At 39.2% G+C, this 14,292-nt stretch overlaps 1 protein-coding gene across 2 annotated transcripts in view; it reads left to right on the forward strand.

The window, feature by feature from the left end:
- Positions 1-14,292, forward strand: part of UNC5D (unc-5 netrin receptor D) — a 173,343-nt gene that overhangs the window by 76,670 nt on the left and 82,381 nt on the right. For both annotated transcript variants that reach the window (XM_076358781.1, XM_076358782.1), the window contains exons 2-3: positions 4,141-4,359; positions 11,167-11,310. In XM_076358781.1, the coding sequence (XP_076214896.1) occupies positions 4,141-4,359; positions 11,167-11,310 (363 nt within the window). The remainder of the gene's footprint in view (positions 1-4,140; positions 4,360-11,166; positions 11,311-14,292) is intronic.

Consider the following 14,292-nt stretch of genomic DNA (forward strand, 5'->3'; position numbering starts at 1 on the left):
TGTGATTAAGGTCTGTGACAGCTCCTGTTACTTACATATTTAATCATATGGTGTCTTCATTTTATATTCCGGAATGCTCGGATTCTGTAGTGTACTTTCAAGAAGGATACTTCTGAAACAATGAACTGCATTCAGTTCAAGTGATCAGTTGAAGGAGGTGAGTTGCATGATACAGATTTGGCTGGCTCCATGCATCTTCCTGTTTCAGCTAAGTACTTCTAGACTGTTTTTAGAGAGTTGAAATGCCTCATAATAATTCATCTAATCTTGCTTTGCTATTGATTGCAGTAGACAAACTGCTTAGGACTTGAACATGAAATAATGCTTTGGGCCAAATACTCCTTTCTTTAGTCTCTTTGTTCACATAATTTTACCCTCCCCTGAAGCTTGTACAAAAGTCTGTTACGTGACCTCTTATTCATACAGCAGCAAGATGAGCAGTGAGCTAGACAATGCAATTTGAAATCAAGAGACCAGTTTTTGCTGTGGTCTTGAGGAAATGGCCCATCAACTTGAAAAAGTGATAGTCAGTACACAGCGAAACCAGTATGTCAGAAGTTGCCCTCTAACAGTTGCAAAAATACAGGGAGAAGGATGTAGCAAATTTGAATTTTATTGATACTACAATATGGTTGAAAGAACTTCAGTGTACTGGAAGGAGTTCTTTTGGGTTTACTGCAACATACCAACTAGTGGAATCAGAGTAGTATCTCTTAGAAAGAGAAAATTTTTCAGTTCTGTCATGCCTGTGTGTAGGTATGGAGTCTGTTAATCTAGTAGGTAATACCAGAAGAGACAGTACCTCTTACCAATGTTTGTTACTGAAGAAATTTAAGGTAATCACAGAACACCACTGATTCAGATGGCTGTCAATGAACGTGTGGGTATCTAATGGTGGACAGCTTGCACAAGTGCTAAATTTTTTTCATACTAATTGGTGTACTATGGTCTTTAAACAGGAACATTTCAGAGATCAGACTTAATGTTGATTGCTTTTAAATGCATTTAGTTGCTGTATAGATGTTTGAGAAGGTAGTGTGTGAAACATAAATGCAGTTCTGCTAAAGCAGAGTCTTCTAGTTTATGCTGTGGTTTTAAGATTTGTAAAGCACTCTCAGAGCCCTCGCTGAGAGAAGTTCTGTACGAGTCTGTCCTTCCTTAGTATGACAAACTTTACTTATACAGATTGGTAAGAACATACAGCTTTGAGATAAAAGCTGGAAGGACTCCAAAGCTAGAAAGGAGTCCTTGCTAGCAGAAGATGCAGGGTGGATGAAAAAAAAAAAAGTAAGAGTGAAGAAAAGGATGGCCTTTGAAAGTGAAGGAAAAAAATACCTCATTTGTTAATCTAACTTCACTCTTGGCATCAGTAGACTGTTAAAAATGGACGAGTATGCATTCTCAATTCACTGATAAATTTCTTGTTGTAGCTGTGGTTAAGTAAACAGTAGCACTTGTTCAGAGTGTGATCATACCTGTTCCAGTCCCAGGGAGCTGTAGACACTGCAACTTGTCTCATCATCAAACGTTTTTTTTTTTTAGTGTGCATGGCAGGAAATGTCATTTAAATTAGGGTTAGAGTGCGACATTTAAATGCAGAAGGGTATTTATTTTAATGTATCTGAAATACTGCTGTGTGACTCTTCTGTTTAAGCATGATAAAAGGACCAGTAAAGTAAGTCTTGTGTATCATAAATCACACTAAATATTTATGATGCAAAACTTCTAGATATCACAACACTGTTAATGGGTGTCATTGCAGTCCCTGTCTGATTAGGTAGCCATATGGAGAAAAGTACTGTCTCCATAAACAAAAAGCAAGGAATGCAAATCCTTTGTGAATTTTCTTAGAGGCACAGAGTTGCATTCCAGCCTAACCTCACACGGGATAGGGTAATGAGTTGCTTTGCTTACCTCTTGTACTCAATGAAGTACATTCTTGCCAGATGCTGATTTCATCTGGATTATAAAATGTTGTACAACAGTGAATTCAAGCAATTACATTTGTACAGCATGCAAAAATATAGTAATATCTATCTGTGAGTCTGTTGGGGATAGGATATAGAAAATCATTCCTCCTTTTGTGTCGTGTGATCTTTGTTAGTTTGATTGCCAAGGGCACTTAATGTAGTGCCAGTTACATCTAAGTGAAAAGATGCACCTTGACTTACCTCTTTATGGTAGATGTTTTCTTTAGGAGTGAGCCACTTCCACAGCTGAAATACACTCTGCTGGTGATAGCATAAAATATTTTGTGCTTCACTCAATTTATCTGTTGGTGAGGTGAGCTGGACAAAGGCATAGCAATCCCATAGGAGGTGTAGAATCTGTTGTTTTCAGGTGCTCATCAGAAACACTTAACAAGAATGTAAAGCCATATCATTAAATCCGGATGCCACATTGCGAGGAGAATTGTGCCCTTAATTTCAGCGGGGCTGGGGTTTAATCCTTTGTGTCTTGCCCTAAATAGCAAATTTGCTGGAATAACAATGGGTCATTCTAAGTTCTCTCGCTGAATGATCCGTATAAAATTGGCTGCTATTCTTCCTCAGCACAAGCGTGTTGCTGCCTTCTGAAGCACTCAAAGCATTGATGGGAGCATGGGATTTCCAAGCCTCTCCAAAATCTTATAATGACATTTTTGTTATTTCCTATAAAGCATGGATTTAATAAAGCCTGCAGGGACGCAGTATTACTGAAGATTGACAAGATGGAAATTGGCATAAATGTTCAGTAGTAAAATGCTAAAAGTTATGATAGTATTTTATAAAGTACACTGTGAATGTAGTTTAAAACATTGAATTCATTTGAAAGTCGTAATGATCTCACAGCACATACACAGCGTATATTTGCACACACAGATACACTGAGTGCTAAGTGAGAGATACCTGTTTTTAATAGAAATAAAGGCAAAGCCTGTTCTCATTATTCCGTAATCTGTGGAGACCTGTGAAGGTATTTAGACTTACTTCATATCATCATAACTTATCTTTCATCTAACTTAATTTCATTGGTTTTGGTTAAATCACATGTATATTGCCCTCAGCTATTCCTCTTTCTCTGATACTGTGTTCCCTTCATCTGCCTATAGACTATGTCCTCCTCTGTTACCATTTGGCTACGTTGTAGTAGCCAAATGATAACAGTATTAAGTACTTTCTAATCTTCCTTCATAAATTGATCCCTTCTGACTTACTTTTGTTGCTGTTCTCTGAATTTTCTCACAAAACTGACAAACTACTGAAATAAATCCCAGCGTTCCTAAAAATCAATGGGAATTTCCTGGATTTGACAGCAGCAACTAGGATTTGACTCAATTAGGAGAGTTGTAGTAAAGGAAAAGCTTGTGTTCCAGTCCTTCCATGTTCATGTCTAAGCACAGGAATTCAGAAAGTAAGACACCTGGGCTTATACGTTGCTGAACGAATGCCCTTGGATCATACTGTCTGTGATATAAGCTGAGAAAGCTCAGTCTTGTAGTTTCTGGCCCTACAGAAACCACTTTTCCACTTTTATCTCACCTTAAAGGGGCTGTAGTAAATGGGAACAGTGTAAAAGCATATTGAAAATTTCCTCTAAGTGGGTATGAAATCACAGTTTGCTTATTCCACTGTTGGAGCGCTACAGTAATGCTGTTCATATCAATATATTTCTCTGTGGTTAACACTCTGATCCCTGTAAAATCTGCAGCAAATGTCTAAAGGAAATTAAATTCAGTGAAAGAATGAACGATTTGGTAGTTAAGGCACTGGACTGTCACTCAAGAGAATAAGGTTTAGTTTCTACTTTTTCCATGGACTTTCTGTATGACCTTAGGTGACTCATTTAATCTGTCTGTGCCTCAGTTCCCCGTCTATAAAATTGGCAATAGTGATGATGCAGTTTTCTGATGAGTCTGATGCTTCTTTTCTGCCAATTTTCTTGACAGTTCTTACACTTAAATTATTTTATTTTTTTTTGTGTGTATGTGTGTCAAATTCCTTGCAAAGCACAATCTTGACAGCTATTGAGTTCTGCAGGTGTTTCTGTAATAAAATTAGTTTTTAATAAAATCCAAAATGGTATTTAATCAATTCAATGACATGATACAAAGGGTGCAACAACATGAAAAATGTGTATTTTCCTTTCCTTCCCTTTCAGGAAATGATAACAGTGAAGCCCTTCCAGAGTCTATCCCATCTGCTCCTGGAACACTGCCTCATTTTATGGAGGAGCCAGATGATGCCTACATTATAAAAAGCAACCCCATTGTCTTACGCTGTAAAGCTATGCCAGCTATGCAGATTTTCTTCAAGTGCAATGGTGAATGGGTCCATCAAAATGAGCACGTGTCTGAGGAAAGCATGGATGAGACTACAGGTAAGGGCTAATGTGTCCTTCGGGAGATCTATCTGAATGCAGTGTCTATCAACAATATACGAAATGGAGCAAAGAACAGGAGATCACATTCAGAGATACACAAACAAGGAGAGTCGTGTGACTTTGCAGATAGCTGCAGGCTTGCACCGAGCTGAAGGACTGGGAACCGGCTCTAATTCAGAAGTCACACGACGATGTCCGCTCTGCCCTGAGCACAGCCAATAAGCCATGGCAGGAGGGCGCAGTGTATCAGCCTAAGCTTATTGCTGGGCTACTGTGACAACGTGTTTTGGTTAGCTTGGTGTGTTGGTAAAGCCAGCTCATGTCTGCTTGTGATGTACCATGTAGACACAGCTTTGCAGAGTTGGGAGAAGCCGTTTCCCAAAATGCAAAAGAGAAAGCAGTGGGTGGAGGAGGGGAAGAAAAGGGCAGAGCTGAAAGGAACACAGATTCTGGCAGAAGCAGCATAGTATGAATGGGGAAAACAAAGGGAATTAAACTGACTGTAGATGTAGGAGGTGTTACACAGAGATGGCAACAGACGGGATATGCACCACCAGCTTTTCCAAGTGGAGACATAGGGCCTGATCAAACACTAACCACAGACAGTGACCTTTCTGAAAGAAAATCATGGTTTTGGAGGGAATAGTAGTTCTGTGAATTTCAATGGCGTAATTTGTAGTGGGAACTAGAAACAGAGACACACATGCTTTTACGAAATTTCTGTCAGGATGAACCCTGAAAAACTGCCAATGTGGTGGTTGAAATTTGCCTTCACCCCCAAGCAGTGATAGGTAGTTGGTAGGTAATAAATTTAAGTAGGAGAAATCCATTGTGTAAAAGTGCGTATCTAAAAGAAGAGAACGAGAAGGGAGACTGTTGAAAATGATCAACAGATTTTATCATGCTCCCAGCACACCCTATATCTTTTCTCATTTAGAAGCATCTTGATAAGTATTGCAAACCAATTTAATGCTGCACCGTCTTGTAATTTCACAATTCTGTTTTGTTATTGCTTTCCTCCTCTTCTTAAATTCCAAGATTGCTAGGCAACTCGATGTCTTGGAAATAGCAGTGTATGCATAACATCCTCTCTATCAATACAAGAAATTCCTTTTTGGAGGAAAAAAATGCCATTTAAAAAGAAGTTACGTCTCCTAAAGTGGTGTTTGGCATTCTTTTTAAGTGACGCATTCTGGAGAAATTTCATACTGAAGACTTTGTAAATGCTAATCTGGATGAATTTTAATTTTTACAGTTACCTTTTCGAAAATAATTTAATAGGCATAACCTTTACTTCTAAAGGCATTGCTGAATCAATATAGAAGAAATGTCGTCACTAAATGTTTTTCTTCCATATGGTTAATGAAAATCTGTCTTGTGAATACTGCAATTATGTTTTCTAAGCCTTGGATTAATAACACAATAAAAAAAGATAAAGTAACGTTAGGTGTTTTTTTTAAATAACACCAGTAACATTGGGCTTTGAGACACAGAGGCATAGGCTTAGCAAATGGGACCTGGAATATAAACGTTGCAGGTCTGAATTTAGCCCAGGGATGCAGCTAACCCTAAAAGTACTGTTCTCTAAACATAAGTGTGGTCCAGGCAGTTCAGTGTGTCTATCAGTTTAGTTCCAAAAACTACCATAATGGTCCTTAGGACACAAAAATGCAAGTAAAGGCTATATACAGTGTAATGTTGAAGGACAGGCATGGATAGTCTTTCACCATGATGTATCCATATCCATAAATTATTTTGGAACTCTTCCTTAGCCCTCAGTAAACAGGAGACTATCGGGGTTTTTTAGAATTAACGTGCATACTGGCAGTGCCCTCATTTCTGGAGTCAAATCTGGGGCATAAACATGTTTGTTACCAAGCATGCACAGTGTTCTGCGTACTGCGTGGGCTCCATCTGTGAAAAGCTGCACTAGAATTTATGCCAAGGATGGTGCCTCTGGTTAAAGGGTGTGAGTCTGGTGTGCTCACTGAAGGGAGGTTACGCTACATTAAAATGGGTCTGTCCTTTTCCATCCTTCCACTATTTGTTATGTGATTAAAATTCTGCGAGGATGTATAGAAAAGTGGTGAAAAATAGCAACAAGAAACCCAAACAAGAGGAAATTTAATGCTGAATACAGGAAATGTATCTAAGCATCTCTATAAATTCCTGCCAGCAACCTCTTAGCCAGGCATATGCAAGAAGTACTTGGCACTTGAAGGCACACTGTTCTGATGGGTTTTACCTACAGCACTGTATCACGTACATATAAAAGGACAGGAAGGACAGCTGTTGGTAGACAATGGGTATATTCTGTCATTGTGATGAACATGGAATCCAATTTCGCATGATTTTGTTTTTATAGGGCAGAAATAACAATCTTAGAGTAGCACAGGAGTCACTGTTAATTTGAAGAGGAGGAGCAGCAGCAGGAGAGGAAGGATTTTTGTAAGCTTTGTAGTTATGGGCTGTGACACGTGCTGGCTGCCTGAGAATGTAAGGGGTCCTGGTGGGCTTGAAGAGTTTGCACTGAAGTCTCTCCTGTTGTGGATTTGCTGCTGTTTGTGCAGAAAATCAGTGTAGGCAAGCCAACACACGCTGCAACTACGGTGGATACAGGTTTCCATCTCTGCGCTGCCACAGTCAATTGGTCGGTTAGAGACCAAGTTATTTCGTCTTCTCCTGCCTTATTTCCTGAGTTGCAGAAAAGAGAGTAATCCATAGTCTGCCTTTTCTGTTTATTCCAGAAATGTGGCGGAACAGGAACTTTGCTCTCTCTATGTACTCTGCCTCATAAAGTGAGAGCCTGAGCTAGTAGATGCTAGTGTGATAAAAATGAAATAATTACAGTTTGATTAATTTCCTTCTGCTTTATTTTTCTTGCCTGAACATTGCAGCATGCACCTCAGAATTAGTTTACAAATATTTCAACTTTTGGTTTCACCAGAAGATCCAACCTGCTAAGAGTAACTAGAGTTTTCTTGTCTGATAAATAAAAGGATTACAGCAATAACTGCTGTCAGTGTTTTTCTCATTTAAACAAATAAAGCTGACAAATGCTGAAGTTCTGTGCAGCTTTGTTATGTTTAGTACATGGAGAGCAATTATTCATCTGCTGCCAGCATTAGTCTGTCTGCAGCTAAACCATCCAACAGTGCAGAAAGCTTATTAGCATATCAGTACCACAGTCATAATTTTATATTCTGTAAGGCTGTACTGTTAACAAAAGATGATGGTTATAATTTGCACAATAATTTAAAGGGTTGGACTTGCAGTGCTTATTAGAGTTATACAAGTCACAGGTAAAATGTTGTTCTTGTTTATTGCGTGCCTGTTTCTATTTGCATGGATTTTTCGTTTGTGTCATTTCCTATGAACAATTTTTCTGGCATTTCTTGAGATGCAGAGGGTAGGTGAGTATATTTGTTGGTGAAATATAGTGATGATAAATGAAGAATATATGCCTCTGTTCCCAATAGGTTTGCTTTCTGTAGTTGTTTCTAAAACAAATGAAAATAGGTGTACTTTCTCCATAAACAAAACATAACTTTCCCCAAAGACTAGATGTTCTCCAGAGGTGACTTCCAACTGCAACAATTCCGTGATTCTGCTATTTTGGATGCATTTATTTTGTCTATTGGCAAATTGGGAGACCTTTAAAAGGACCTGAATTCCTTCCTGTCCCATTCTCAAAATGCAGAGCCACCAGCTTCTCAAAATCATGTACTGTTTGTTTGCCTGATTCAAACCACATTAAATGTTGCTTCAGAAAATATGGGCTGATATATAAATTAATTAAATAATGTGTCAATGAAAGGTAGAGCTGGGCTGGAGAATATTCTACCTTAATAAATCTGCAGCTGTAAATGCCTGTATTCACTGATGACTGCTCAGAATTTTACAGTACCAATGAGCCTAGAAATGGCTTCTGCTTCTCAAAAAAATCATCAGCATGTGATGATTTTTTTGTTTGGTATCAGTAAAGGTTCTGTCGTCGTTAGCATGGATGCACTAGTAAGCTGTATAATATGCAGTTCTCATGCCCTTGTTTCTATTTGCTGCTTCCAAAAATTCCTAGAGTAGCTCAGAAATTGAGAGTTCAGACGACAGTGTACCAGAACCAGGTGGGTGAATGGCAGCACTGTCAGCAAGGCTGTAGTTTATGGCTGGTGACAGGGAGTATTCTCTTCCCCAGGAAGATGCTACTTAGAGGTCATAGTGGGAATAAGCTGATCATGGGATGGGAGGATTGCTAGAGATACTCGGGTACAAGCAAGAGGCTCTACCTTCACAGCAACATACAGAGCAACACTGTGTTTACAGGCAGACAGATATGATGTACATGGCTGCACAGAAGTGCATGTCAGCTAATTGAATGCTGGATGAGCAATTCCTGACTGGAGACAGGCCATCTCAGAAAGATCAATATTTGTCAAGGACTTAACCATTTTACACCTTTGTTGAAAAAGTCTTTAAGTAGATGGGTTGCAACCTTGTTGGACATGGCTGCAAATGAGCTTGGATTTGGAGGCTCTGGCGCTTTGATGCTTTGTAGCTTTGATTGAGATCATTCAGGGACTGCACACAGCTTGATTTGCCATAGGTAAGTAACACGAAAGTGTATGTCTGTCAGTGTCGTATAGCGTGGTGGGATGCCAAATATTCAGCCAGTTAAGACCTGCTGTGTCAGGTCACCAGGACTCCAGATGCTCTCTGATGGAACTTCCTACTGCAGCTGCTCTTATCTTTAAAGATCGCTCTACAAAATGGTTGTATGACTGAGAATCCAAGGATTCATCGCTGCCAGAGAAATGTGGATGTTTAAATTGAGATGGTGCATTTTCATCGTGCATTTCACGGTCAGTATGTCAGCAAGGAGAGGAGTTTCTGACAGAACTGCTGAGTTCCATGTGCTGTGTTTACTTCATAATGGCTTGTTTTCACCATGGCAGAAAATAAAGGGATGTTTTGTAAACAGTTTTGTTGAAAACTGCATCAACATACTTAAAAAAAACTCAAAATGCAAATAAAAACAACCAGGAAACCTCTGTTTGTTTATTACAGAGTGAATAAATATCTGAGTGACTAAAATGATTATTGAGGCGACTTAGGAAGCTATCGCAGGTTTGTCCGTGTCTTTGGGTATCATTGTGACATATGGCAAGCCAAACAGGCTAAATGAAAAGAAGTAAAAATCCCCTTTGCCTGTTGCTGGAAAAGTAGCAAAAATTTTGTATTGCTTTATAGTATTTAAAGCTTGTCTGACCTTCCCCGCCCTTCTTCACTGAGCATCCCCAGTGGGCCTCATCTCTCCGGTTTACCAAAGGAACATGTTGACTTCCTAGTGCCTTTCAGAAGTGAAATACCCAGCTGTTAATGATGCCTGAGATTAAGCGGAAGCCAATTTTTATGGAGTTTGGGTTTAGAAATGTCTTGCTGCTTTATAAACTTCACAGGCATGAAATATTTTAAGATTGAGTTTTCATTCATTTCCAGTGAAGGGGAAATAAGTATCTTGGGACTGCACAGGAGGAGAAAGAAGAAAGTAGTAGGCATGAATGTTTTCTATTTTCAAATTAATGTTTTTCTGACTAGCTCTTTCAAGTGATTCCTAATGCCTTTTAACCCAGATTTGGATTATATTTCCTCTCCCCGAGGTTGTCGTGCAGAGGTAGTTGCAGATATGGCAAACATCCCAAGTGCATAAAACAAGGTGTCAGGTTTACAAGGCTTCTTGATGTCTTGTATTTGCCTTCAGGCTTTGTCTGAAGCAAATGCTTCTGGTCAGAAGGGCCATACTGCTAAATATCACCTGTGCCCAGGAGGTTATGAAAATGCTAGCAGGCTAAGAAAAAGCACAGGGCTTTTCCCATCTTTACTCCTGGCTAGCCTTGATTATTCCCTTAGATCCTTTTCTCAGCTCTTTAGGTGTAACTGATTCCTACCTCAGGAAAGAAGCATGCATGTATTTTGATAAACAACAAGTAAATTTGCAGTAGACAACAACAACATTGCACTGTAGATGAATTTAGCAAGATTATACTTTGGGAAACCGTATTAAATAAGCAAGGTATCTGTCTGATGTTATAAACACTTCTGTTCGTGAAAGTTAAGAAAGGCAAGACTTCAGTTTTGTAGCTGGTTCACTGTTTCCCAGAAGGATAGGGTGGCGAAGAGGACCATCTCCAGTTGTGAGCTGTGAAATTTATTCCCCTCTCTTTTTTTTCCTCTTCTTTCCAGACTGTAATGGCTTGAGCTTAGCTTTCTCTACGCTGCAGTATGAGACACAGCTTTTCTCTCCCCTATGAGGAAATGGCTGCTGGATGGAACTGTGGTAGTAGTGGCTGGAACAGGCTGGAATTCAGTGGGGCATTTGATTAGTTCCTGTCATACATGCATAGTTCTGGCTGTTTGACTTGATTGGGGGCCTACCAGGCTATTTCAGAAAGGTTTTTCAAGGGCACTGAGATGTTAGATAGGAAGACAATTTTATTGTATATTCTATTATAAAATTTCAGATAAACATTCTGGATGAAAAAGGCACAAGAGACAAGGTTTCTGAGGGAGGTGTTATATTCTTGCAAAGACCACAGTGGGTGGGGTAATTCTTGTAACTCGATGCATTATGACCTACTCAGCTTTTAGAATTTAATTAGTGGCAATATATTATTGTCAAAGTAATTAGAGCTTTACCTTGATTAAAAATGGAATTGTTTAATTAAAAGAAAAGGTTTGGCTAACCTTAGCTTTATGCCCAAGTAAGATAGCCTGTATCAGCTAATTTTCTGTGTCTTTCCCCTTCAGGATTGAAAGTTCGAGAGGTGTTCATCAATGTGACCAGACAGCAGGTGGAAGATTTTCATGGGCCAGAAGATTACTGGTGCCAGTGTGTTGCATGGAGCCATCTAGGGACGTCAAAGAGTAGGAAAGCATCTGTCCGCATAGCTTGTGAGTAAAGTAAATGTTCTGCTCTTAGGTTTTGAAAGGTATGGAAACATACTGTTCTTTTAGGGTTAAATATAAATGGATGCTGGTAAGGTACTGCTGTCTTTGCAAGCCCTCCCTATGAGATACTGCAGGAATGTCACAGAAAGCATGCCATGGGTTTTTTTCAGAGCTCTCTCTTATTTTAAGGTGGATTGATTGATTTGCATTTACACTGAGAAAGTCTGTTTCAGAAATTCTGGATTGCATATACACAGTGTCACAACAACGCAATGTAATAAAAAAGGTTAATGCAAATTGAAAGTCCCCTGAAAAGTGCCCTTTTGCTCCATGTTGATCACAGGGGTCTAAACAATATGAAAATCCATTTAACAATGTCTGTCTTCTACACTTTGTATAAAAAAAAAAAAAGCAAGAATACATTAGAAGCTTTTGCAGCATGGTATTTTAAATCTGGTTTTCAATATTGAAGCATATCATTGGTCATCAGGTATGATAAGCTGTGGGGAAAATGAGATAAAAGTAGGAAAAATTGAATAATTCCAATCAATAGAGGGAAAAGTATCTTCCCTCCTTTCTATGAGGAAATAAGATACAAACATCCTAAACAGAACTAAGACTGCTAGAGAAATTCTGTCATTTCTTTATGGGACTAAGCATATGTTGTTTAGAAAAAAATAATTTAAAATGCTGTTCATATAGACATTTATAAGAGCCACTACTGAAGATAATAAAATCATTCGTAAGCAAGGTAAGTAGTCTTCCACTTTTTTAACTACGTAGTTGATGGGAAATCTGGATCAGATGGTTGAATCTGTCATTCAGACCAGTTAAAGCAGCTTAGGAAAAATTTCCTTCTTGTAACAAGGTGAAAGTATTATTCTTGCACTTCATCCTTGGACTGGAAAATCAGACAACAGCTTCTCAGAGTCTTGCATGGATCATAATGAAGAACTTACGAGCTCAGCATGTGCTTCCCATGCTGGAGGACATTACACAGAGGATCAGCCCTTCTTGTGTGGGAAGACGGCTAATAGCAATACTCTTCTTCAACTTCTGGCTGGTAGGATTATTCCATCTTGCTGCCATCCCCGTTGTGACCGAAGGTTACCAGAGGGAGATGGGAATAGATTTGAGGCTGGTGTGTGTTCCCAGGTGCTAACATCTGCTTTTTCGTATGCCTTCCACAAGGCTTATGCTTTGACTTTGAAGCCAGTTGCGTGACCTAGAGAGTCACATGGTGTGACGTCCAGTATTAAGAAATTGGACCGTTGGACCCTACATAATTACACTGTGCTGTTAAGCTACTTATAAATGATTCTATATGCCTGCTGCTTGCCATAATGGGATTAGAAAGGAATTCCACTGTGCAGAGTTGTGAATTACTCACTTAAAATGTATCTCTTTCTAAGTCATACCAAACAGGGACGGAGTCATTACCAGTGGTAATTTTGAAGAAGGCCATGTGGATACGGTAGCTGCTGTCACTATTTGCTGAGGGGTATCATTACTTCCTACTTTAAACAAAGGGAATAACTCTGGTCTTGTAGGCTGACAAATGTTAAGTTTTAAATAACACCACTGTAGATTAATTAAGAGTTGTGGGGGAAGGGGGTTATTTTGTTTAATCTAGAAGACTCATTCCAGAACTTTTAATACAGTGGGGAGCAAAGGACAACCCAACCATTGTCCCCAGATAGGAAGTGTTCAGTTTATCTCTGTTCTTCATATCTGAAATAGCATGCTGTAATGTTATAATTCTCAATCAACAGATCATTATTTGAAAGACGCAAAAAATGGAAAATGCAATAAATGCCATCATAGCAAGAGGGACAGAAAAAAGACAGAACCCAAATACAATTGTTACTATGAGACTGTGGAGATACTCAAACTCACCCAGTTTTTACCTTGCAATTAGATCTGCTACATTGTTCTAACAGAATGAGAGTGGGAAACCATCCTTTTGCAGCAGTGCTGCTAGCAGAGAATTCAGGAAATTACTTTCCCCCAATCTGTTGTGAACCCTTACCCTTTGAATCACCAGTTCAGGTCTTTAAAGACCTACTCCCAGGAAATGATGGCAACAAGCTGCAAAGAGTTGGGAGAAATGCTTCTTGGAAGGAGATGAGGGGCAGGAGGAACGGGTTGGGGAGGCTCAAGCAAGAAACTCTGAATGGTAATTTTATCAGCTAGTGTTCCAGCAATTCTTGATAAATCTTTTAACAGGATAACGTAAAATAAGCATTTGAGATAAGTAATAGGACAACGTAACAACTCCTTGATTTTATAAATGACGGATTTTTTTGTTGGCTGATTTAGTTTGAATGGGTAAATATGTGTAAATTAAATTTTTTATTTTACGGCATTAACTGTCATAACACTGAATGAGCTAATAATTCCCCTGTATTGCTAAGCTGCAAAGGACTATTATTCTGAATTGAATTTTTATTGACTTTTCTCCGCGCTGTGATTTCCCAACCCCATAATATGGCAATATGAGTAAAAATCAGACTGAGCAGAAGCAGGTGGAGCCGTGTGTTGGGACTTTTAAACCCATCACTGTGGTACCAGTTCCTCTGCAAACCACATCCCCGGCTGCCATCCCTAACTGCAGATACCATATTAACCTAGCAGGCAGTCCAGAGAGTGCTCTTCATTTCTGCTTTATGTAATGTACTGAGCATGGCTGAATGTTTCGTCTGAGAACTGTGTTCCTGTACTGGCCATTTGCTGTGCTACTTTTACTCGAAGCCATGTTTTTTTATGAAAAGAACAGCAATTCTTGAGTGCAGAGATGATGGGACTTACTAGTGTCCAGACGGAAAAAATGAATAGCTGCCAACAGATACCTGTGAGTTTCCAGGGCTCACCCTTTCATGGACCTGTGTCATCCTGTGAACAACCTAGCCACTTAATTTGGGGCATGGATTTCTGACTTGGGGAATACCCTTTGGAGGACTAGAGATGAGAATGTGTAGGTCCCAT

Source organism: Aptenodytes patagonicus, chromosome 24 (genome assembly GCF_965638725.1).
Source record: "Aptenodytes patagonicus chromosome 24, bAptPat1.pri.cur, whole genome shotgun sequence".
In the NCBI taxonomy this organism is placed as follows: Eukaryota; Metazoa; Chordata; class Aves; order Sphenisciformes; family Spheniscidae; genus Aptenodytes; species Aptenodytes patagonicus.